Source organism: Papio anubis, chromosome 16, assembly GCF_008728515.1.
Source record: "Papio anubis isolate 15944 chromosome 16, Panubis1.0, whole genome shotgun sequence".
Taxonomy (NCBI): Eukaryota; Metazoa; Chordata; class Mammalia; order Primates; family Cercopithecidae; genus Papio; species Papio anubis.
This window is the reverse complement of record NC_044991.1, coordinates 5,119,589-5,144,461: the sequence shown is the minus strand read 5'-3', so window position 1 is coordinate 5,144,461 and position 24,873 is coordinate 5,119,589. Positions and strand designations below refer to the sequence as shown.

At 51.1% G+C, this 24,873-nt stretch overlaps 1 protein-coding gene across 2 annotated transcripts in view; it reads left to right on the top strand.

The window, feature by feature from the left end:
- FBLN1 (fibulin 1) overlaps positions 1-24,873 on the top strand; it is a 98,393-nt gene that overhangs the window by 54,109 nt on the left and 19,411 nt on the right. The window contains exons 15-16 of one of the 2 annotated variants that reach the window (XM_031656193.1): positions 18,232-18,374; positions 20,401-20,532. In XM_031656193.1, the coding sequence (XP_031512053.1) occupies positions 18,232-18,374; positions 20,401-20,532 (275 nt within the window). Of the gene's footprint in view, positions 1-7,507; positions 7,959-18,231; positions 18,375-20,400; positions 20,533-24,873 lie in introns of those variants that run through there. The other variant, XM_031656194.1, reaches the window with a different exon arrangement.

Here is a 24,873-nt window from a genome sequence, read left to right as displayed (position 1 = left end):
ATCTCCAGGCTGGGAGCAAGGAGAGCAGTCTGAGTCCCAAAAATGAAGAGAAATGAGTCCGATGTTTGAGGGCAAGAAGCATCCAGCATGGGAGAAAGATGTAGGCTGGGAGGCTAGGCCAGTCTCTCTTTTCACGGTTTTCTGCCTGCTTATGCTGTAGTCGTGCTGGTAGCTGATTAGTTGGTGGCCACCCAGATTAAGGATGGATCTGCCTTTCCCAGCCCACTGACTCAAATGTGAATCTTTTTTGGCAACACCCTCACAGAAACACCTAGGATCAATACTTTGTATCCTTCAGTCCAATCAAGTTGACACTCAGTATTAACCATCACAAGTCCACCCCTTGTCAACTTGAACCCATGCACATCTCCTGAGATCATATATAATCTTCAAATAAAGACAATAATAAAATCATAATTATGCCTAACATAACACAACTATCCTTCGTACAACCAGAAACTCACCAATCCCCAACCTAAATACTGTTATATAAAGTTAACGATATTTAAATGCTGATGTGAATTCAGTAAATCTTATGTCACTTGATAAAGGAGAAAGGAAATAAAATGAAGACATTTTTGTTAGTACAAGTGTATACACGCACAAACATTTTGTTTATTTGTTTGTTGAGACAGAGTCTCCCTCTGTTGCCTAGGCTAAAGTGTCGTGGTGTGATTTTGTCTCACTACAACCTCCGCCTCCCAAGTTCAAGTGATTCTCCTGCCTCAGCCTCCTGAGTAGCTGAGATTACAGGTGTGTGCCACCACACCTAGCTAATTTTTCTGTTTTTATTAGAGACAGGGTTTCACCATGTTGGTCAGGCTGGTCTCGAGCTCCTGACCTGAAGTGATCCGCCCACCTTGGCCTCCCAAAGTGCTGGGATCACAGGCGTGAGCCACAGCGCCTGGCCATGCTTTTAACAAAAGAAGGAAGAAATACTCATGACAATTACAGCCCTCGTTTCTGCAACTGGTCACATGGGTCTTAGCTGGTATTGATGACTACCTTCTTCTACTACCCATTCTGTATTCCTTTGCCTTCAGCAAGCACCTTGGCATATCGCGGTTTTTTTCCTGGTGGAGTGACCCAGACCTTCATTCCTGAAGGGTCTGGGTCATTTGTAGTCCTGCCTGGATTGGGCTATTGTAGTTTCCCATTAACCTTAATCACAGGGCATGGTAATACTAAGAGATGCCCTAATGGATCTCCTGTGTTCCATGCATCCTCTAACTTATCTTCATTATGGAGTAGTAGACTGATTTCATCTTGATAGTCTGAGTCAGTCACCCCAGCCAACACTGTAACTCCCTTCTTAACCTGTTGACTTAAAGGTAGGAGGAGCCCAAAGTGTCCAGGTGGCAATCTTAACTTCCAGTTTAATGGAATCATTGTTGTGTCTCCTGGTGGCAGCTAAGACCTCTGAAACTAAGACCTCTAGGCCAGCAGAACGTAATGTTGCAGGAATAGGAAGAAAAAATTTTGCTAGTGGATCACTAGGGGTGATGATGAGTGGTACCACTTTCATTTCCACCCTTGGATTCCTGGACCCGTGAATCCTGGCTATGGAAGAAACAGTGTCATATATTGGATGCTGATTCAGAGCATACATGGCCTTCTGGAGAACTTTGCCTCAGCCCTGCAAAGTACTGTCACCTAGTTGGCATTGTAATTGTGACTTCAAAAGGCCATTCCACCATTCTGTCAATCTGCTGTTTCAAGACAATGGGCAACATGGTAAAACCAGTGAATTCTGTGAGCATGAGCCCACTGCCGTACCTCTTTAGCCGTAAAGTGAGTGCTTGTATTCCGTGAACCCACGGATGATAGTCTTGGCAGAAGCATTGTGTGCAGGATAGGCAAACCCATATCCAGAGTAAGTATGTATTCTAGTGAGGACAAACCTCTGCCCTTTCCATGATGGAAGAGGTCCAATAAAATCAACCTGCCACCAGGTAGCTGGCTGATCACCTCGAGGAATGGTGCCATATCGAGGGCTCAGTGTTGGTCTCTGCTGCTAGCAGATTGGGCCCTCAGCAGTGGCCATATCCAGGTCAGCCTTGGTGAGTGGAAGTCCATGTTGCTGAGCCCCATGCATAACCTCCATCCCTGCCACCATGGCTACTTCGTTCATGGGCCCACTGGGCAATGACAGGGGTGGCTGGGGAAAGAGGCTGAGTGGTGTCCACAGAACGAATCATCCTGTCCACTTGCTTATTAAAATCCTCCTCTGCTGAGCACTTTTAAGTGATATGGTGAGCACTCTCATGTGATACAAATATCTTCACAGTTTTTGACTCAAAAGAGGTCTATCCACATACCTCTTCCCCAAATTTTGTTGTCACCAATTTTCCAATCATGCTTCTTCCAAGTCTCTGACCATCCAGCCAAACCATTGGCCACAGCCCATGAATCAGTATATAATCGCACATGTGCTCATTTCTCCTTCCACGCAAAGTGCACAACCAGGTGCATTGCTTGAAGTTCTGCCCACTGGAAAGATTTCCCTTTGCCACTGTCCTTCAGGGATGTCCTAGAAAGGCGCTGTAGTGCTGCAGCTGTACACTTTTGAGTGGTGCAAGCATATCGTGCAGAACCATCTGTGAACCAGGCCCTAGACTTCCCTTCCTCTGTCAGCTGATCATTGGGAACTCTGCATGAGGCCACCTGTGCAGGATGGAGGACAGAAGGCAAGTTGGCAGGAGTGGAGACCATGGGCATTTGAGCCACTTCCTCATGTAACTTAACTTGTGCCTTCAAGACCTGCTCAAGCCCGATCACATATATACCACTTCCATTTCATGATGGAATGCTGCTGTGCATGACCAACTTTATGGCTAGATGGGTAGAAAGCACCCAGTTCATGATGGGCAGTTCAGGTCACATGGTGACTTGATGACCCAGAGTCAAACATTCAGTTTCCACCAAGGCCCAGTAACAGGCCAAGAGCTGTCTCTCGAACGGAGAGTAGTTATCTGCAGAAGGTGACAGGGCCTTGCTCTGAAAGCCTAGAGACCTCCACTGTGATTCACCTATGGGGGACTGCCAAAGGCTGCAGACAGCATCCTTGCCTGCCACTGACACCTCAAGCAACATTGGATCTGCTGGATCATATGGCCCAAGTGGCAGAGCAGCTTGCACAGCAGCCTGGACCTGTTGCAGAGCCTTCTCCTGTTCTGGACCCCACTCAAAACTGGCAGCCTTTCAGGTCACTTGATAAATGGGCTGGAGTAATACTCAAATGAGGAATGTGTTGCCTCCAAAATCAAAATAGGCTCACTAGGCGTTGTGTCTTGGTTGTAGTGGGGGCCAAATGCAGCAACTTATCCTTCACCTTAGAAGGAATATCTCAACAGGCCCCAAACCACTGGACCCTTAGAAATTTTACTGAGGTAGAAGGTCCCTGAATTTTATTATCGGATTTATTTTTCATCCTCTGGCATGCCAATGTCTCACCAGTAAGTCCAGTGTGTTTGCTACTTCTCACTCACTGGAACCAATCAGCATAATGCCACCAATTTTAATGGACCAGCGTGATATCTTGCAGAAGCAAAATGCGATCAAGGTCTCTCTGAATAAGATTATGACATGAATAAGATTATGACACAAAGCCAGAGAGTTGATACACCCCTGAGGTACGACAGTGAAGGTATATTGCTGGTCTTGCCAGCTGAAGACAAATTGCTTCTGGTGGGCCTTGGAACAGGAATGGAGAAAAACGCATTTGCCAAGTCAGTGGCTGCATACCAGGTACTAAGAGATGTGGTAATTTGCTCAAGCAAGGAAACCACATCTGGTATAGCAGCTGCAATTGGAGTCACCACTTGGTTAAGCTTAACGATAATCCACTGCCATTCACCAAGATCCATCTGTCTTCTGCACAGGCCAAATGGGAGAGTTGAATGGGGATGTGGTGGGAATCACAGCACCCCTGAGTCTTTCAAGTTTTTGATGGTGACACTAATCTCCTCAGTCCCTCCAGGGATGTGATATTGTTTTTGATTTACTGTTTTTCTAGGTAGAGGTAGCTCTCATGGCTTCCATTAGGCCTTTCCAACCATAAAAGCCCTCACCCTACCAGTCAGGGGGCCAGTGTGGGGGTTCTGCCAGCTGCTAAGTATGTCTGTGCCCATTGTGCATTCTGGCACTGGGGAAATGACCACAGGATGGGTCCAGGGACGCACTGGACCCACTGTAAGTCAGACCTGAGCTAAAACTCCATTAATTATCTGACCTCCTTAAGCCCCTATTTAACTGGAGGGCCACGATGACGTTTTGAGTCCCCTGGAATCAACGTCAGCTCAGAGACTGTCCAGTATTTCCCTAAATGTCTGATCATTTCCCTTTCCCCAGTGCACAGTTACTCTGGTAAAAGGCCGGAGGTCTCTTTGGGGAAAGATGGGAGAAAGATTCACTGCATAAATTGTCGGTAATGTAGTGGGGTCCTTCCTCAAGGGGACTCAGCCTCCCCTTCATTTAAGGGGTTCTGGGTCTGTAAACTGGTTCAAGTCTGGAAATTGATTGAGGGGCCATGATTCTCTGTTTTTATAATTCAAATTAGTCTTTTGTCCATGTGACCTAGAAGTTTTCTGCTTATACAAATCAAGTAGGAATGCAGTCAGCTTCCTATCAATTTCACTTCTAGAAACACTGTGATTAATTAGCCAATGCCAGAGCTCTACATGAGTCAGACTATTCCAATTGCCACTTTGCCTCTGCTGTCCATTACAGTAGCTACACCCACCTTGCCTTTGATGGTTGAGTGCTACCACTTGGCCACTGCCACCTCAGGATCCAATTATTTCCATTGTATTTAAATTTTGTAGTTGAGTGACTGCGGTTCCCACTGTTAGATCTGACATACTAAGAAGAGCAATTACAGGGCTCTTCAAAGATGCAGGTGCTGCCTTCACAAATCTATTTTGAAAGGCATTGGTCAAGGGTATATCTTCTGGACCCTCCCAGCTTGGATGAGTAGGTCTAAAGTGACTAATCCACTCCACCATCCCAATCTCCCTAAGTCTTTGGATCCCTTCCTCTACATTAAACCAAGGAAGGCCAGGCATTTCCATCTCGCTCACAGTGGGCCATCTCTTCATCCATATTTCAGCTAAACAAGCAAATAAACTGTTAGAACCTTTTTAAACTCCCTGAGTTGCAACATTAAATGCAGAGGCCCTGCTTAGTGGGCCTAAATCAGTAAATTCAGCCTGAGCCAATGCTATGTTCCTTTCACCATTCTCCAACACCCTTACTATCCATTCTCATGCTTGTTCTCCAGATTTTTGTTTCTATAAATTAGAAAACTCAAGCAGTTCTTTTTTGAGTGTAGCTCACTGCCTCATGGGTCACACTCTCAACCTCATCTCTAGGGGCCTGCCAGGACTTTAGTCTAGCTATAGGTCTAGAGGCAAACAGGGGTGTTAGGGGTGGCTCCTGAGGAGAATCAACATTATCTTCCCTGGCAACTGCCTCACAGGAGGCCATCACTGTTGCCTCAGGCAGCGGGGTTTATCTCCTCAGACAAAGGTGGAAAGGCTGACAGGTAGGGGAGGGGATGTTGCCACTACTGGGGATGGGGAAGCTGTTAAGCTGTTTCTTCTGACAAAAAACATTCATCAGAGTCTACAAACTCAGTGTCCCTAGCTTCATCAGGCTCCTCCCACACGTCCCCATTCCAAGTCGCAGAGTTCCATTCTTTTCCAATCAGTGCCCTCACTTTAACAGTAGACACCTGGCGAGGCTGTGCATGCATCTTTCATTGCAGATCAGCCACTCGCATGATAAGAGCTGGTGTCTGTTTTCCCACAATTTCAGCTCTTCCTCTACGGGAGATAAGACTCTCACTCAGGGCAATCTTAGCAGATTTGAAGCTCAGTATCTGCTTCTGAAGCTGGGAGATAGAATCCCTGAGTTCATCATTTTCCTTCATCACTTTGTCCACTGAACTTAGGAGCAAACAACTAGCTTCATTATGTTCCTTGGTTCTCCACATATGATCAAAGGTATTATGTATAGAGTCACTAAACTTGCCTCTCATGAGCGATGAATCAGGAGTTTCAAATGCATTTATTTTGCGTAACTTTCTAAACAGTTCATGCCAAGGACTATCAGTGTTCTCCATACTATTAGAAGTAGAGTCCTTAGCATTTTTGGGTCTAATTATTAACCAGCCAACTCCAGAAACCCCAAAACCAATGAAAGAACTCCATCTTTAATATTCTGTTCCTCTAGAACCACTCCTGGTACCCAAATCTGTGGTAGTTAGGGTTCTCTAGAGGGATGGAACTAATGGAATACGTATATATAAAGGGGAGTTTATTAAGCATTAACTCACACGATCACAAGGTCCCACAATAGACCATCTGAAGGCTGAGGAGCAAGGAGAGCCAGTCCGAGTCCCAAAACTGAAGAACTTGGAGTCTGATGTTCAAGGGCGGGAAGCATCCAGCACGGGAGAAAGATGTAGGCTGGGAGGCTAGGCCAGTCTCTCTTTTCACATTTTTCTGCCTGCTTATGCTGTAGCTGTACTGGTAGCTGATTAGTTGGTGCCCACCCAGATTGAGGGTGGGTCTGCCTTTCCCAGCCCACTGACTCAAATGTAACTGTCTTTTGGCAACACCTTCACAGACAAACCCAGGATCAATACTTTGTATCCTTCAATTCAATCAAGTTGACGCTCTGTATTAACCATCACAGGACCCGTCTCCACTGCAGGAAGTTAGGACCCACCCCTGTCTCCACCCAGAAAGTTAGGACCTGTCTCTGCTTCTATTACAGGAAGTTGGGATCTGTCCCCATTTCCAATCCAAGCCCTGAACTGGCCCTGTGGACCCAGAGGTACTGGCCTGGAACACAAGGGCTTAGTGACAGGAAACTGGGAGCCGACCTCACTGGCTGAGCATAGATATGGCTCCCTCACTCACTTTGTGACCTTGGGAAGTGGGAAGGCCACATTCTGTCTAAGCCTCAGTGTCTTCATGTGAAAAATATTACCGAAGCCACTGTCATGGTGTGGTGGCAGTGATCACACTAGAGAGTATGTGGTGAGGAATAGCTGAGCACTTGGTAAACGGCAGCAGCTCTGTTTGCTAGTGGCAGACATAGTCATTTCACGGGTCACCTCCGAGACCCACCCAAGATCCCTGTGTAGCCCTGGCCACTGCCTGGGTGAGGGCCTGGGAAGGGCAAAGGTGTGCCTGTGGAGTGCCCGTGGGGTGGGGCTCTGCCAGTGAGGAGGGGACGCACCTCACTCCGGGCACAGCCCTTGGTCTCCCAGCCACCCAGTGCCCCAGACGGTGTTGGAAGAGGCTAGTGCCTGAATCAGCAGCCTGGAGGTCCACGGCACCTCCCGCAGGTGAGTGAGGGGCGCCCTTCGTGTTGGCTGAATCAGCCAGAGGGGCGGCGGGAGGCCCCGCCTACCAGCCCCGCATCCCTGCGCTCTGCCGTTTCTCCGCTTGCTGGACCGGCCCTAACCCTCTTCTTGTCTCTCTGCCCACTTTTCTTGCAGCCGCTGTGAGCGCTTGCCTTGCCATGAGAATCGGGAGTGCTCCAAGCTGCCTCTGAGAATAACCTACTACCACCTCTCTTTCCCCACCAACATCCAAGCGCCCGCGGTGGTTTTCCGCATGGGCCCCTCCAGTGCTGTCCCCGGGGACAGCATGCAGCTGGCCATCACCGGCGGCAATGAGGAGGGCTTTTTCACCACCCGGAAGGTGAGCCCCCACAGCGGGGTGGTGGCCCTCACCAAGCCTGTCCCCGAGCCCAGGGACTTGCTCCTGACCGTCAAGATGGATCTCTATCGCCACGGCACCGTCAGCTCCTTTGTGGCCAAGCTTTTCATCTTTGTGTCTGCAGAGCTCTGAGCACTCGCTTCGCGTCGCGGGGTCTCCCTCCTGTTGCTTTCCTAACCCTGCCCTCCGGGGCGTTAATAAAGTCTTAGCAAGCGTCCCACACAGTGAGCCTCGCGTGCCTTGGTTTTATTTGGCATGGTTGGGAGTCTGTGCCGCTTGTTACCTGGGGGTGAGCTGGGCACTGGCCGCCGCCTGGTACCCCCGAGGGGAGTGCTCCCCATTAGCGGGTGTGTACTCGGGGGTCCCTGTTCACAGAGCCCACTGTCTGTACTGACAGGGAGGCCGGGCCGGGCACATCATTTCACATGTGTTAACTCATCTTCATTTGTGTTGAACCCAAAGAATAAAGGTGGTGGTGGAGAAGGGCCCTCAGATTGCTGAGCACAGTCCCCTCTCATTTTACAGATGTGGAAACTGAGGCCCAGAGAGAAGGGGAAGGGTTGGCCAAGGCTGCTTGACCTGCTGTGGCCACGCTAGGTCGAGGAAGCGGGTCTGCTGGCCCCTGCCCGGTTCTCTGCTGTATCCCCGGGGGTGAGCGTTTCACTGAGACAAGAAAGCTCTCTCCTGAGATTCAAGCCCGTGTTCTGTTTGTCTTGATCAGAAGCCCAAATCTGCAGTGCAGAAACACGGAATGCGGTTGTGGCTTCTAGGATGCAGCTCTTGCCTCAGTGAAGTCATTTGCGCCCACTGAGAATGCTGGCCCTGTGCCGGGGGAGGCAAAGGACCACACAATACATGTGGTGCTCACAGGACCCTCCATAGGCCCTTCCACCAGTCCTGCCAGGCAAGTGGCCATCCCCATGGAGACTCAGAGAGGGCAAGTGATTTGCCCAAGATTACACAGCTGGTATCCGAGCTCTGGTTTACTGACTCCGCAGATCTAGCTGTTGCATTCTGCCACAATACCTCCACTGAGGGCCTTAACCAACCCTTCCTCCCTCCGTCTCCTCCATCATGGTCCAGCCAAGCCAGTTACCTCTCCGCCTCTGCTGCTCCAGCGTCCATTCACCTCCCCTACAGCTCATTCTTTGCTTTGCAGCTGGAATGATCTTTTAGCCTCTGCCTAAAACAGTTCCTGGTTTCCTTACCATTTGGGTTAAGGCCTCCAGATCCTTAAGATGTCTGAAGGCCGTGCCTAATTTAGTCCTTGCATGCAATCTCCAGCCTGGTCTTAACTTGTTCTGTCCTTGCCCACTTCCCTTGAGCCATGCTGCAAGCTCTGCTGCCTCGGGCTCCTGGCCCGTGCTTTGCACCCTTGGCCTGAATGTTGCTTAAGCTCATGTGCCTTCCTCAGAGAGGCCTTCGCTGCCACCCCTGGCTTCTGTTTTCTCTGTCCGTCGTTCTCATGACCCCTTTCCTTCATGGTGCTTGTGACAGGCTGCGGTTCCTGTTGACTTGCGTTTCACGTTTGTCTTCCCCACCTTCCAGAAGGCTCTGTGAAGGCAGGGACCAGGTCTGTCTCATTCAGTGCGGTGTTCCCAGCTCCTTGCAAAACATCTGACGTGCCGAAGGTGCTCTGTCAATGTCTGTCCAGGGAACAGATGACTCTGCCAGCCCTGGCTTATGTCACTAGCATTTCTGTGGCTGTGACACTGTGCTTACACCGTCTCCAGGCAGAAATCCAAGCGGGGAAGGCAGACACCCCAGCGGGGTCAAGTAAAGAGGACCGCAGGGTTCTTCTATGGAAGCAGGGATTGGGGGGTGCCCACCTTGATGCCTAGTGAGGAAGATGGACCTGGACAGACAGATAGCCCCACACCTTGTGCTGAGGCAGCTGTGATTGCGCCATGGGAGCACGAGCCCTTTTCCCCGTGGCCCTCGCCACTTTGTCTCCTGGCCCTCTCTCTGATCATGCCTGGTCTGCACCAGCCTCGAGTCTCCCATATTCTAGTACGCATTCTCCAAGATGCAGTCCAGGAGCCTCTCTGAAGGACCAGTCTGGTTACGATGGTCTGATCTTCCTTAGAACCTTCCATGGTTGTCTTTTCCTAGCAGATGAAGCATAGCCTCCTTGGAATGGCATTGGAGGCCTGGCCTGATCTGGCCTCTGCCCACCCTTTGAGCTGCACCTGCCCCGCTCCAGCTCATCCATGTGCTTGTGCCCTGGCCCCACGGGGGGGCTTGCGCTTCCCTGAATCTGCCTTCTTGTGGCTTCAGCATGTGCCATGCTGTTCTCCTGAAGACTGCCATTCTCCTTGCAGACTCGGCTCGGGGACTGCCATTCTCCTTGCAGACTTGGCTCGGAAGTGACCTCCTCAATGCAGTTAGCCTGAGCTCCCCTGGCCCCAGGCTCCTCCGTCAGAGCATTTATCCCATTGTGTTGTGGCTGTTTCTTAACATCCCCTCTAGACGGGCTCTTTGAAGGCGGGGATTGTGTCTGGTTAATTTCTGTATTCTCTGCGACTTTGCAGTGTTTGGCCTGAAGAAGGAGCTCAGTAAACATCTGAATAAACGTGGGTGGATGGATGGATGGACAGACCGATGGATGGATGGATGGATGGATGGATGGATGGATGGATGGATGGGTGGGTGGATGGATTGGTGGATGGATGGATGGATGGATGGATGGATGGATGGATGGATGGACAGACGGATGGATGGATGGATGGATGGGTGGGTGGGTGGATGGATGGATGGATGGATGGATAGCATTTTTAAGGCTTAGTTCAAATATCTTCTCCTCGGCCGGGTGCGGTGGCTCACGCCTGTAATCCCAGATCACTTTGAGGTCAGGAGTTTGAGACCAGCCTGGCCAACATGGAGAAACCCCGTCTTTACTAAAAATACAAAAATTAGCTGGGTATGGTGGCGAGTGCCTGTAATCCCAGCACTTTGGGAGGCCGAGGCGGGCAGATCACCTGAGGTCAGGAGTTTGAGACCAGCCTGGCCAACATGGAGAAACCCCGTCTTTACTACAAATACAAAAATTAGCTGGGTATGGTGGCGAGTGCCTGTAATCCCAGCTACTCGGGAGGCTGAGGCAGGAGAGTCGCTTGAGCCCAGGAGGCAGAGATTGCAGTGAGCTGAGATTGGACTATTGCACACCAGCCTGGGCAACAAGAGTGAGACTCTGTCTCAAAAATAAATAAATAAATAAAAATGGTCTCCTCTGTTTAGCCAGCAAGCCACAGCAGGGGTTCTTGTCCTATTCAGTCATCCATTTGTCATGGGCCGGATCACTCAGGCCGGAAGGAACACCTTTGCCTTCATGTGCATGGGAATGTGAAGAGGGGAGGGAAACCTCTCAGGAGCTTTGGAGGCCACCCAGTGACCCTCCACAGCTTCCTGTGGCTCCTCCCTTCCAGAAGCTCCTTTGCAACATTCCCACTGAGGGACTCTCCTGTGTGGGTGGAACTCCCTGCCTCCTGAGGGGTCCTGTTGCATTTTGGGACCCCACCGAGGTTTGTGTGTGTGCCTGAGCGCACCGCGGGAGTGACAGCTGAATGGCCTGAGTGCTCACCCCTGTCCCGCAGCTCCTTGGGGCTCCTTAGCCATGTTCCCAGCTCATGCTGCTGAGAGAGGACACCGTGCAGGAAAAGCAAAATAAGAGCAGGAGGTTGAATTTCCGTCTTGCCATTTGCTAGTTCTGTGACCCTGGATACATCGTCAGCCTTTCAGAGCCTCAAGGCCCACCTCATGGTTGATTTTGAAGATGGCCTGAAATAATCCAGCAGGCAGCGCCTGATACAGAGTAGGCACTCCGTAAGTGTGAATGTGGGTTTCTTCATTCATTGGAAGGCAACTGGGTGTTCGTGTGGCTCTTCATTGAAACGGGGATGAAGATTCAGAGGGTTTGGAGGGATCCAAGGTCATATGTGGAACTGACATCACTTTTGATTCCTAGACCTGTGCTTTCCTGGCTGTGTCACTAGTAAATCAAGCTCCTGAGGAGAAAAGACAGTAATAAGAGTGATTTTAGTTGTAATGATAATAATAACAACTCCAACAGCTATAGTGCTGACCATGAGACAGGTGCTGTTCCAAGCACGTAATTCGTTTATTCCTCACAGCAGCCTAGGGAGGCAAGCACTGTTAATATCCCCATTCCACAGGGAGGACAGGGAGGCACAGAAAGGTGAAGGAACTTGCCCAAAGTTCCACGGCTGGTATCCAGTGGGGCTGGGATTCGAACGCAGGCAACCTGGGCTGGGATCTGTGCTCTGAACCCCTGTCCTGCACTGTAGCAAATGCTGGGGAGAGGCAGCATCCCTGGAATGAAAGAGACTGTTGCTCTAGCCCCATCTCACAGAGCCCGCTCTGCCATTCCCAAACCCAGAACAGGATATCTTACTAGCTAGAGGGGGCAGTGTGGTAAGGAGGAAAGGGCTGTGAGGCTGGAATGAAATAAGATATGCAAAATGGGCCAGGTGCAGTGGCTCATGCCTGTAATCCCAGCGCTTTGGGAGGCCAAGGCAGGCAGATCACTGAAGGTTGGGAGTTTGAGACCAGCCTGGTGAACATGATGAAACCCTGTCTTTACTAAAAATACAAAAATTAGCCAGGCATGGTGGTACACACCTGTAATCTCAGCTACTCAGGAGGCTGAGGCAGAAGAATTGCTTGAACCTGGGACACGGAGATTCCAGTAAGCCGAGATTGTGCCACCAGCCTAGGCGATAGAGCGAGACTTCGTCTCAAAAAAAAAGACATGCAAAACGTGTAGCACAGGGACTCTGGAAAGATGCAGATGCATTATTTCTGAAGTTCTCTGGATCCCAACCAAAAAACGCCCAGACAACTAGCTAGGAAAATAAAACTCCATGGAAAATATTTACAACTAAACAAGGTCTGCCGTTCAGGCCCACCTGCATGACTTTGGCATCTGTGCAGGAAAAAACAGTGGCAGAACCCCAAAATAATCAACAGGTATCCTCAGAAAGTGCACTAGGTGCTTTGAGGCAACAGCAGCTGAAACTGGGGGGGCGTTTTGCTCACTCCAGGGGCCAGAGTGTGCACAGAGCCAGTGGGAGAGAGGGAGGGACTGGCGCAGGCTCACTCTTGGAAGCTTTTGAATGTTTGCCACCACAGCTCCCCCTAAGGTCGAGGGAGAGACTGCTGGAAATGGAACAGAAATTGTGTAGGAAAGAGACCATTGTGGGAAGAGAAGGGCCAGGTAAATGTGGAAGAATGTCAGGAGGTGAGCTCTGCAAAGTCAGGAAGATAACTGTGAATGAAACTCTCTCCCAAATTCCAGGGAAACTAATTTCCTCTAAAGAGGATCAACCCAAAAGCATCAAGTTCAAATTCCATGGATGAGTTTCTATAACAAAGTACCATAGACTGGGTGGCTTAAAATAATAGAAATGTATCATTTCGTGGTTCTGGAGGCCGGAAGTCCAAAATCCAGATGTCAGCAGGGCTGCACTTCCTCTGAAACCACCAGGGGAATGCCTCTTCTGGTGAGGAATGCTCCTTCTGTAGGGGAGTGCTCCTTCTGTAGGGGAGTGCTCCTTCTGTAGGAGAGTGCTCCTTCTGTAGGGGAGTGCTCCTTCTGTAGGGGAATGCGTCTTCTGTAGGAGAGTGCTCCTGTAGAAGCATGACTTGTCCCAGCTCCTGGAGGTTTTTTGGTAATCATTGGTGTTCCTTGGCTTGCAGCTACATTGCTGCAATCTCTGCCTTTGTCATCACATGATCTTGTGTGTCTTTGTCATCACATAGCCCTCTTCTTATAAGGATATCGGTCATCTTGGATCAGGGGCCCACCCTACTCCAGTGTGACCTCATCTTAACTAATTATATCTTCAATGACCGTAGTTCCCAATAAGGTTACATTCTGAGGTACTGGGGATGGAACTTTGCCATCTTTCTTGGAAGGACGTAATGCAAACCATGACACCAGTGCAAAGTGTTAGGGGCTGAGTTGTGTCCCCCCCCAAATTCATATGTTGAATTCCTAATCCCTAATACCTCTAAAGTCCCTATCTCCAAATGTGGTCACGTTCAACAAGGTAATTAAGGTAAAAGTGAGATCATATGAATGGGCCCTAATCCAGTACAACAGGAGTTCTTATAAGAAGAGATTAGGGGCCGGATGTGGTGGCTCACACCTGTAATCTCAGCACTTTGGGAGGCCGAGCTGGGTGGATCACAAAGTCGAGAGTTCGAGAGCAGCCTGGCCCACATGGTGAAACCGCCTCTCTACTAAGAATACAAAAATTAGCCGAGCGTGGTGGCAGGTGCCTGTAATCCCAGCTACTTGGGAGGCTGAGGCAGCAGAATCGCTTGAACCTGGGAGGCGGAGGTTGCAGTGAGCTGAGATCATGCCACTGCACTCCAGCTTGGGTGACAGGGCAAGACTCTGTCTCAAAAAAAAAAAAAAAAAAAAGAAGAAGAAGAAGAGATTAGAACACAGTCATGCACAGAGGGAAGACCATGTGAGGAGGACACAGTAAGAAGTCAGACTTCTACAAACCAAGGAGAGAGGCCTCAGAAGGAACCAAACCTGCCAACACCTTGATCTTGGACTTTCAGCCTCCAGAACCATGAGACAATCCATTTCTGTTGGTTAAGCCACACAGTCTGTTGTATAGCAAACAAATGCACAGCTATTATAAGCAAAAAAGAGAATAAGAGACAGAATGATATCCCTCTGGGTAATGAAAGTACACCAGAAAGACATGCCCAGACTAAATGAAAATTCTAATATTCTATCTTGAAAGAAACCAAAAGTGTTAAGAAAATAAACAAAACATAGAAGAAAAATGGGGCCAGGTGCGGTGGCTCACACCTGTAATCCTGGCACTTTGGGAGGCTGAGGCAGGTGGATCACCTGAGGTCAGGAGTTTGAGACCACCCTGGCCAACATGGTGAAACCCTGTCTCTACTAAAAATACAAAAATTAGTCAGGCATGGTTTGGCAGGTGCCTGTAATCCCAGCTACTCAGGAGGCTGAGGCAGGAGAATCACTTGAACCCGGGAGGCGGAGGTTGCAGTGAGCCAAGATTATGCCACTGTCCTCCGGCCTGGGTGACAGAGCAAGACTCTGTCTCAAAAAAAAGAAAAAAAAAGAAAAAGAAAAATCGAGTCAGAATTAGAAGAAAACTGAGAAATAAAGTAATAGACCAAAGGAACAAAAAGTTAAACATTTTAGGTGTAAATACTAAACTAGACGGAACACAAAAGTGAATAAACAGATAAATAGAAGTTGAAAAGTCCAAAATTTTTAAAAATCAAGGGAGAAATAACAAGAGATGAAAAGCTTGAAGAAAAAGTAACAAATATTCAAAATCTATAAGAAGATCTGACATTTAGATAATAGGACTCCCTGCAGAAGAAGCTGAATCCATGGGGGGAAGTACTGTAAATGATCTCAAAGAAATTTCCCATAAATTAAAAAAGAGATTTGAAATTCCACATTGAGAAAACTTATAGCACACCTGAGAATATCGACAAGAACAACCAACACCAAGACACATTCTTGTGTAATTATTGTACTTTAAAGAAAAGGAGGAAGGCCAGGTGTGGTGGCTCAAGCCTGTAATCACAACACTTTAGGCGCCAAGGTGGGCAGATCACAAGGTCAGGAGTTCGAGATCAGCTTGACCAACATGGTGAAAACCAGTATCTACTAAAAATACAAAAAATTAGCATGGTGGTGCACGTCTGTAATCTCAGCTGCTCAGGAGGCTGAGGCAGGAGAATTGCTTAAACCTGGGAGGCAGAGGTTGCAGGGAGCCGAGATCACACCACTGCACTCCAACCTGGGCAACAAGAGTCTCAGAAAAAAAAAAAAAGAAAAGAAAAAAGAAAGAAAGAAAAGGAGGGAAAAATAAAGTATGAACATTTAAACAAAAACCGTGACTTACAAGGGGAAAAAAAATATGTTCTCAGACTCTTTGACAGCAACACTTTATGCTAAGATAAAATAAATAACATATTAAGGACACTCAAGAAAAGGTAAGCCCAGAATTTTATACCTAGCAAAACTGACTTTCATGTACAAAGAGCACAAACTATTATGACCATGCAAGCATTAGACTTTCAGTTACTTCTAGAACTACAACTAAATGAGTGTTATAAGGAAAAGAGTATAGTATGAATTACTGGATAGCTCAGACAATGTAGACATAGCACATTTATTTTTAAACTCTGAGCTGAATAGGGAGAGTATATCAAAAATTATTTTCAATAATTATGTTAGTCATGGTAGCTTTAGAATGGTCATCCTGAGGCTACTGTGGAGGTAATGTGGGATAATGATGGAATACTCTATGTCCTTGAGGACCAGGATTCTGATGTGGAAGAAAGAATATGCTTTTGTAATACAGAACAGATTAATTAAAAACCATATGGTGCTTATTTTGAATTGGATATCAGTATGAACTCTTGGTGTATATTATTTTTTTAAATGTCCACTGAAGAGGTCTAGAAACAATGACCAACCCCCTAGCACTGACCCTCCCTAGTAACCAGACTGTGATCTTGATAAGCCATTTCTCACTAAAAACAAAAACAGGCCGGGCGCTATGGCTCACGCCTATAATCTCAGCACTTTGGGAGGCCAAGGTGGGCAGATCACAACGTCAGGAGCTCGAGACTAGCCTGACCAGCATGGTGAAACCCCATCTCTACTAAAAATACAAAAATTAGCTGGGCATGGTGGTGTGCGCCTGTAGTCCCAGCTACTCAGGAGGCTGAGGCAGGAGAATCGCCTGAACCTGGGAGGAGGAGGTTGCAGTAAGCGGAGATTGCACCACAGCACTCTAGCCTGGGCGACAGAGCGAGACTCCATCTCAAAAAAAAAATCACAATAGCACATGAAGGGAAGCATCTCTTTACAGGAGTATTCCAGCTAATAAATGGAAATGAAATGGTAGAACCAGACTATCAGCATTTTGCAATCCTTGATGAATCAGTGGGCATAAGCCTTGAGCATCAGTAGATGCTGTCCTCACAGACAGGCAGCCAGTCCCTGTGTGGCTCTCACTGAAGACACACTACCACCTACCATCTTGCCAAAAGGGACTGGGCCTGCGTGGAATCAGGACTCTGGATTCGGCTGCCAGTGTCCAGGAAATCCAGTGGACAGAGGACCACACTGAACTGCACCATGAAGATGCAATCCACAAAGTCCAGCCTGTAGGATGCAAGAGCTCAAATTCTTCAGGTTCTTTAATAGATAAGTTGTATGGAAAATATAGGAGGCTGGGCGCGGTGGGTCATGCCTGTAATCCCAACACTTTGGGAGGCCAAGGCGGGTGGGTCACCTGAGGTCAGGAGTTCAAGACCAGCCCGACCAACATGGTGAAACCCCATCTCTACTAAATACAAAAAATTAGCCAGGCATGACGGCACATGCCTGTAATCCCAGTTACTTGGGAGGCTGAGGCAGGAGAATTGCTTGAACCTGGGAGGTGGAGGTTGCGGTGAGCCAAGATTGTACCATTGTACTCCAGCCCGGGCAACAAGAGTAAAACTCCGTCATAAATAAATAAATAAATAAATTAATTAATTAAAGGAATGGAGAAGAAACCTGTAGATTAAAATGGACTTAAAAGGCAGAGCAAAAACTTGTTGATGGAGAAGTCTGAATGACTGTGTCTAGAGGTGTACGCTTATGTGAGAAAACTATAAAGAAACCCAGGTAGGGGACTGCCGTGGGACTCAGGCTAGGGGTCACTTTTGGGAAGCAGGAGGAGTTGAGCTCTGTCTGGCAGTTGCAGGGCCTTTGGTGACTGGCCAAGTTCTCTTTCTTGACCTGGGTGGTCATTATAAAGGCGTTTGCCTTATAATAACTCGTTAAACTATACTTTCATTTTGTGTAATTTTTTATCCGCGTTTTATTTTATGATCAAGAGGTTTTACAAATCTATCTAGCACAGTAGCTGGAACCCAGACCTCTGAGACTTTAGCCTCTTCTGCCTCCCTGTCGCCTGGTGATGTGGAATCGACTTCCCTGTGCTGGGCACCGTGCTTGACGCTGTCTGCTCCTTCGTTTATTACCCTGCTGCCCAGCCTCACTGTGGGCTCTGAGAAGGCGGGACCATGTGTCCCTTGTTCACTTTGCTGTCCCTAGCACCTGGCGCCTGGCACTCAAAACATATTTGTTGGGCAAGTGAACTTGTGACTCTATTTTGCGGTTGTGGCTATTGATGCTCAGTTCATGCAGCTGACAAATTCCCGAGCTGTGCTTCTCCGCCAGGGCCCACGGAAGCCAGAGGGTGTTTCTGGCATTTAGGTCCCGCTCCAGTTTGCAGGAAGGGCCATGAAGCCTCCCCACAGAGCAGCCAGGCTGCAGAGACCACTGTCGTTCTCCGATAGAGCTGTCTCTGGGACAGATGCCCCTGGCCTGGCCACCTGCCCCTCCTCCCTGGACCTCGGCCCCTGTAGGAGCTGCTGTCCCAGCTTCCCCCTCAGCCTCGTGTGCTGTGGTTCCCCTCAGGCTCCAACAAGAGAAGACAGACACGATCCGCTGCATCAAGTCCTGCCGCCCCAACGATGTCACGTGCGTGTTCGACCCCGTGCACACCATCTCCCACACCGTCATCTCGCTGCCCACCTTCCGCGAGTTCACCCGCCCTGAAGGTGAGTGGAATGGGCCTGGGGGTCCCGGGGCCCCCTAGGGCCCCCCTCGGCTTCAGCTGAGGGCTTGGCCTACAGGAGCCATTCCTTGTAAGACGTGGCCCGAGCTTTGAAATGCAGAACTTTCTTTGCGTCTGTGTATCGCCCCCCACTCCCCGCACCCACCGGCACGGCAGCAGCATTTGTTGGCCCCTTCTCCACTCTCTAAATGCCTCTTCTCAGCTCTCTGTTTAGGGGTCTTTGTTGTGGGTCACAGTTGTTCTGCAGAGAGCCATTAAGCGCTGATTCTGTGACCAGCACTGGAGAATCAGGGAGGGCCTCCGGGAGGAAGTGATGGCCAGGCTGGGTCCTGGGTGGTGAGGTATTCGAGTGAAAGGGGGAGAAGGGGAGAGGAGGGTGCCCAGTGGAGCAGGACGTGGCCAGAAGGGTCTGGAGGTATGGGGGACAGTGTGGGCGTTTGAGGAACTCAGCCAAGGTGTTCTGCTGGAGTGGTAGAGGCTTGGCAGGAGGTGGGCTGGAAGGATAAACAGGAGGCTGAAATTGGAGTTAGGCCTTCAACCCCCAGGCTTAGGGGAACCATCGGAAGGTTGCAGTGGGTGAGGTTTGCATATAGAAACATCATCCTGTTGACCCAGGGCCAGGTGAACTGGAGGGGCCTGACTGGAAGCAGGAAGCTCAGGTGTAACCCAGTCAGTGCTCCCACACCCTGGCCTGGCTCTCTAGGAAGCTCCTGGCATGCAGTGTAGACATGTTGTGTAGCCTGCCATCAGTGCACCGTTTCTCTGGAGCAGGGCCAGGGCTTCGTGCTCCCAAGCCTGGCAGAGGGCTATGGATGGAGCACTGCCCTGTTCACCTCGCTTTCGGGCTGTGCTGCCCATGTGCCTGGTCCCCAGCCATCCCCGCCCTCTAGGGAGTCCCCATGCCTGGCCTGCAGAGAAGCTTGCCATGATGAGTTCATTCAGCAGCGGTGGACGGAGCCCCTCAGCGTCAGGCTCTGGGGACATGGTGATAAGAAGGGGTCCTCCTACCCTCTCAGGGGAGGCATACAACAGAGCCAGCCATGAGGACACCAGTGTTTACACCATGACACAACCATGCAGTGGGGGATGGGGGAGGAGAGGCTCCCCCAGCATGTGGTTGCCCAAGGAGCGGTCCCCAGTCCCAGCCCCCCAGGCTTGCCCCTCCCGAAAAGGAACGGCACTGAATCGCCACAGGGTGGCACAGACTTGGGTCAGAGAAAATAACTAACTGGTATTTGCCTTTTGCAAAATGATGGGGTTTCACCAAACCACATACAAATCCTTCCCAAATCCCCAGTGGCTGGTTTTGTGGCCTCTCGGGCCAGCCCCGATCTGAGTGTTGGTTATCGCGGGAGCTGAGTGCCGTTGGGACACCTGTTAGCATCTCGGGCCCAGGAAATCCAGACCCTGACCCTAAGTGCTGAAAGGACCTTTAGTGGATCCCCGCTGGCTTCCTTCCTCACCTTACAGGGTGAGGAAACTGAGGCCCACAGAGAGGACTCCCCCCAGACAGTCCAGAGCTGGGGCTGCCCTGCCTCACTGTCTGATCTGGGAGATGGACGCACCCCCCAGAGAGCCCAGGCCACCCTGAGCGGTGGCCCCCTGACCTGCAGCACTATAGATGGGAGAGGGGCCCACTCCTCTGGCCTTCCTGCTCTCTCCCTCTGTCCCCCCACTCGCTTCCCTCCTCTGGCCCCCACCTTCATGAATATTCACAGTGACTGATGACTTCTCACCAGCCCTGCCTCTGATTAGCTCTGTGTCCCCAAGGAAGATCCAAAGTCTCTCAGTTTCCCCCTCGATAAAACAGGGATAGGCTATGATATAGGAAGGTCCAGACCCCCTCCACCCTCCCCGCACGGGGGATCTATGGCTTCATTGAATTTGCTTCATGAAAGGGCCCTGGGTTAGGTCTTCATTCCCCGAGAGCAAGTTCCTGGGGCCGAGTTACTGGGACTGGGGCTGGGGCCAGGCTGTGCTGAGCCCTTCTCCATGCTGTGCCTCTGCAGAGATCATCTTCCTCCGGGCCATCACGCCACCGCAGCCTGCCAGCCAGGCTAACATCATCTTTGACATAACGGAAGGGAACCTGCGGGACTCCTTTGACATCATCAAGCGCTACATGGACGGCATGACCGTGGGTGAGTGGCCGGGAATATCAGCTCTATCCAGGCACCCCTCCCCGTCCACCCCCAAACCTCTCTGGCCCAGCCCAACTCCCATCTGAGTCCCCTCCCCAGATCCAAGCCCACCCAACCTTCAGGGCCCAGAGCCGAGGCCACCACAGCTCCCAATCGGTCTCAGCCGGAGGAACGGCCAGAGTGGGGGCTCCTGCCTGGGATCCCACCCTAGCTGTGCCACCCGCTCTCTGGGTGACCCCTCTGGGTCTCGGTCTCCCTGCCTATAAAATGAATGGGTTCCAGAGAACTCTGCTTCTCACAACCATGAATTTCAAATGATACCACCCAAGTAAAGCGCTTGTCCTGGGGCTGGCACAGTCCCGCGGTCAGTGGGAGCTAAGAGGATTGTCATTCTTGGGGTGCAATGGGAGGGATAGCAAAGCAGGAATCAGAGGACCTGAGCTCTGGTCTCTCAGCCTTGGAACTAGCCGGACTCACCATGTGGCCTTGAGCAGTAGTTGTCCCCTCCCCACGCATCAGTTGGTAAGAGGACCAAGGCCACTCTGTGTGCACAGCCCATCGGAACGGGGAACTCACTGCTCTTTCTTCCTGGAGATCCGGTGTTTGGGGAGCGGGAAGGGAGGCTGGGGCATGAGGGGACTGTGGAAGTCCTGTTGATGGATGCAGGCTGGGGAAGTTGTTTACAGGCTGGGGCAGGGCCCTCCCTGGCTAGGAATGGGCTTTTATGACAACTTACTCATGCGAAAAAATATCCAGGCCCACTCCAGTCCGCACACTTGCTTCTGTCATTTGCAGCCCCTCTCCTGAACCGTCACATTTGAAAAGATTTACAGTCATGGGAAATGAAAACGGTGGCATCTGCCATTTTGGACTTAGATTTATACTCTGAACACTTTCAAAGCAGCTGAGCAACGGACGGACAGTCCCTGCCCGCCCCTGGGCCTCAGTTTCCCCATTGTGAACTGAGAGGAGTGGGCTTCATAGTCCCTTAGGCGCTGGATTCCGGGAGGCCCTAACCAGAGCCGGCGACCGTGCAGTGCGCACTGTGCAGAGCGTTTGGGGGCGCGGCCTCCAGGTGGCGCTGTTGGACCTTGGAAGCTCAGCCCTTGCCGGCCAAACCCTGACGGTTGTTAAAACCGGCAGCTGGAGAAAGGGAATCGTTATTTCCCTCTTGCCAAAGAGCCATTTATAGCACCTTTACAAGCTTTTAAATGGGTTTGCATGTTGTAAACATGACTGAGTCACTGGAGGGGCTCCCCACGCCAGCCTCCTCCTGCGCTAACTGGCAGCAGGAATAATTAGTTAATTACAATTAATGGTGCATTAGCCCTCGCGTGATTCCAAGGGGAAGGCACATGGTTCGGTTATCGGCTGTTGTGAAACTTGCTGCTTGCCCTTGAGTCACTCCCCACTCTGGGCCTCAGTTTCCCCCATTGTGAAATGAGAGTTGAGATGAAGAGAGCCTTGAGGGCCCTCCAGGCCCCTGTGCAGGAGGGCAGGCAGAAGGAGGTTGGATCAGGGGTTCGTCCTGCCCTACTGGGTGGGTGGAATATGCACCCTGACACTGGCCCACAGCCACCCCCCGGCCCAAAGGGGCCAGCCCTGTGCTTGATGCTGGGCCTGCAGGTGTGGCTGGGACATGGCCCAGCCCTCAGGTGATTTCCAGATCTTGGAACATGGGAGTTTGGAATCCTAGGACCTTCCAGTTCACTCACTCATTCTTTCCGTTTCTGAACTCTTCCTGAGCCCCTGCCTGCGCCTGACCCTGGGCTGAGCCTTGCAGATACAGAGAGGGATAAATACCACGTAGCCCCTGTGGGCTTTGCATCTCAGCAGCAGGGAGAAGCCACCCCATATCAGATCATCAACATGTGATGCCAAAATAGGCATGCACAGAGAGACAGGCCTTGACGGCCTATGGAGGCTCTCTCAGGGGAAGTCTCCTGGCAGGTTTTGCGTCTTTAGTTCCCACCTACATCCTTCCTGGGGTGATCCAGGCCAAGAGGCTGGGCAGCTGCTGGCCCTGGAACCAGTGCCCACCAGTGCCTTTCTCGGGCTGCATCTGCTCCAGACAGAAACACCCTGGGAGCGTCTGTTTCTCAGCTTCCCATCCACTGGGGCAGAAAATCCTGGCATGTCAGAGCCTGGAGGCTCCTAGAGACCATCTCTTCCAACTCCTTCTTCTGTAGGAGGGGAAACCGAGGCCCGGAAGGACGAGGAGGCTTCCAGTCTTCTCACAGTGAATCAGGGACACAGTGGGCAATGGAACAGAGTGCCAGGGTATGAGAGATGATCGCAGGCACTGTCTCTGCAGCGAGCTTCTGGGAATGGAATGTGGATGAGGCCACAAGGACCCAGCGGCTTCCCCCAGCACAGTTGGTCACGGGTGCCCTGGTCTTTGGAATTCCGGGCTGGGGCTGCGTGAGGGAGGGCCCCAGCCTGGCCCTTGGTATTGTCATGCCTGTATCCCTGTGTGCTGGGGAGGCCCCTGCCTCTTCCGCGCCTCGATCTGTGTGCAGGATGCCCCACCTGGCTGGGCTCCTGGAGTTGACCTGGTGCCCCTGTCATCTCAGGTGGAGGACCGAGACCGGGGGGCAAGCCCTGCGTGTTGGGACGTAGGCTGCGTTTCTGGCTGGCTCCTGTCTCTGTCTCCACTGCGCTGATCTTATTTCTCCGTCTGGGATCTCTTCCCTGGGCTTCCATATCCCTACTTCCTTCTCCCTCCTCTTCTGCCCAGAATAACTTCCATACGTCCTGGGAGCTTCCTGGTCCCTAGGGGCAGCCATCCCGGCACATGGCTCCTGGCCTGTCCACCTGGCAATAGATGGTTCCGCCGTTGGACTCGAGCCCAGCCTAAAGCAGCCCTGGAAATGTGGGGTTGAAACCTCACCGGCTCCTTACCGTTGCTGGGCACCTTCACCCCCGCATTCCCCAGTCCTCACAGACACTGCCAGCGACGGGTCATGATTGTCTCCCTTGGGCAAAGGAGGGAGCTGAGTTAAATGACCGCCTGAGACTGTGCAACTGAAAAACCGCAGGGCCTGGGGTGTTTTCAGACTTGTTTTTAGCAGTGCGGTTCTGATTTCAAGCAGTGACTTAGACAGAAACTCTTGATGGTGGTGGAGAGGAGGAAAGCGGCTTCCAGGGCTGCTGCCCCTGAGGGGAGCGTGGGAGGCTCTTGAGCCTCCTAGGAAGCCCCGTGCAGCTCTGTGCTGCCTGCAGTGCACGGCAGGGAACGCCGCCTACTCACGGTGCTTGCTGAACACTTGTCTGCTCTAGGCCATGCCCTGTGTGGACACTGGGCACCGGATCAGGAGGGCTTCCTGGAGGAGGCGAGGACTGAGCTGAGTGTCCTTGCATGTGAGGGAGTGACACTTAGTGAGCACCCGCGATGACCAGGAGCCAGGGTTTCATCATCGCCAGGACCCCGTGACGTGGTGGGATTATCTCCTCTAACAAAGGAGAGAGCGAGGGCCAGAGAGGGCAAGAGACTTGCTCGAGGCCACTCAAAGCTGGGGCCGGAACGGGCCTGGAACCCAGTCTTCCCAGACACCGCACCCCCGCCCCCGCCAAAGAGCAGGTGCCCAGGGTTGACTGGTGCTGTCGTGGGCAAAGTTGCTGTGAGTTTGGATGTCCCAGAAAAACAATCAGTGCACAGGCCCCCGGGACTCGCCGTGTTCAGTCCTCCCAAAGTAACAGAAGAGGGAGAAATGCCCCGAGTCCACTAAGAACCTGCAAGGGCCGGGTCTTCCTCTAATGTAGCCTTGAAAGACCCGTTCTCGGCGGGGATCGAGGAGCCCGCAGCAGAGCCCACGCCGCTGTCTTTGTAAAGCCCCCTTGCATTCCTCTTTAACCGGCTGTCAAAAGAAAGATGAAGAATGCGTTTTCGCCCTGTGCAAAAATGCTCCATTAATGCCCCAGGGATTCTCAGGCCACTACAAAGCCTCCTTATCCGGCTCTGGATTCATTCTCAGCTCTGCAGCCTGTAATCCGGGGTGTTCTGGGAAGAGATCTTTCAGGTAATATCTCCTGAGTGATGACTAATGGGGGAGCCCTGGCTGCAGCAGGGGTGTGCTGTGTATCATCAGTGTGCGGATGAGACAGAAAGGCAACCCGGGGCAACCCGGGATCCCCGGACCCCTGGGCTGTGGCTGCTGTCTGAGCCTCAGACCTCCCCTCCAGCCTCCAGATCTCCACTTCGTTTGAACTCTCAGGCCAGCCACGTGAGTGTCTGGCTCACTCCACTCACCCTCAAGACCCAGCATGTGTGTGATCACTTCCAAGAAGCCTCCCCTGACTGCTCTGGGGTCATGGCTGTGTGATAGGAGGGCCTGGCCTGCA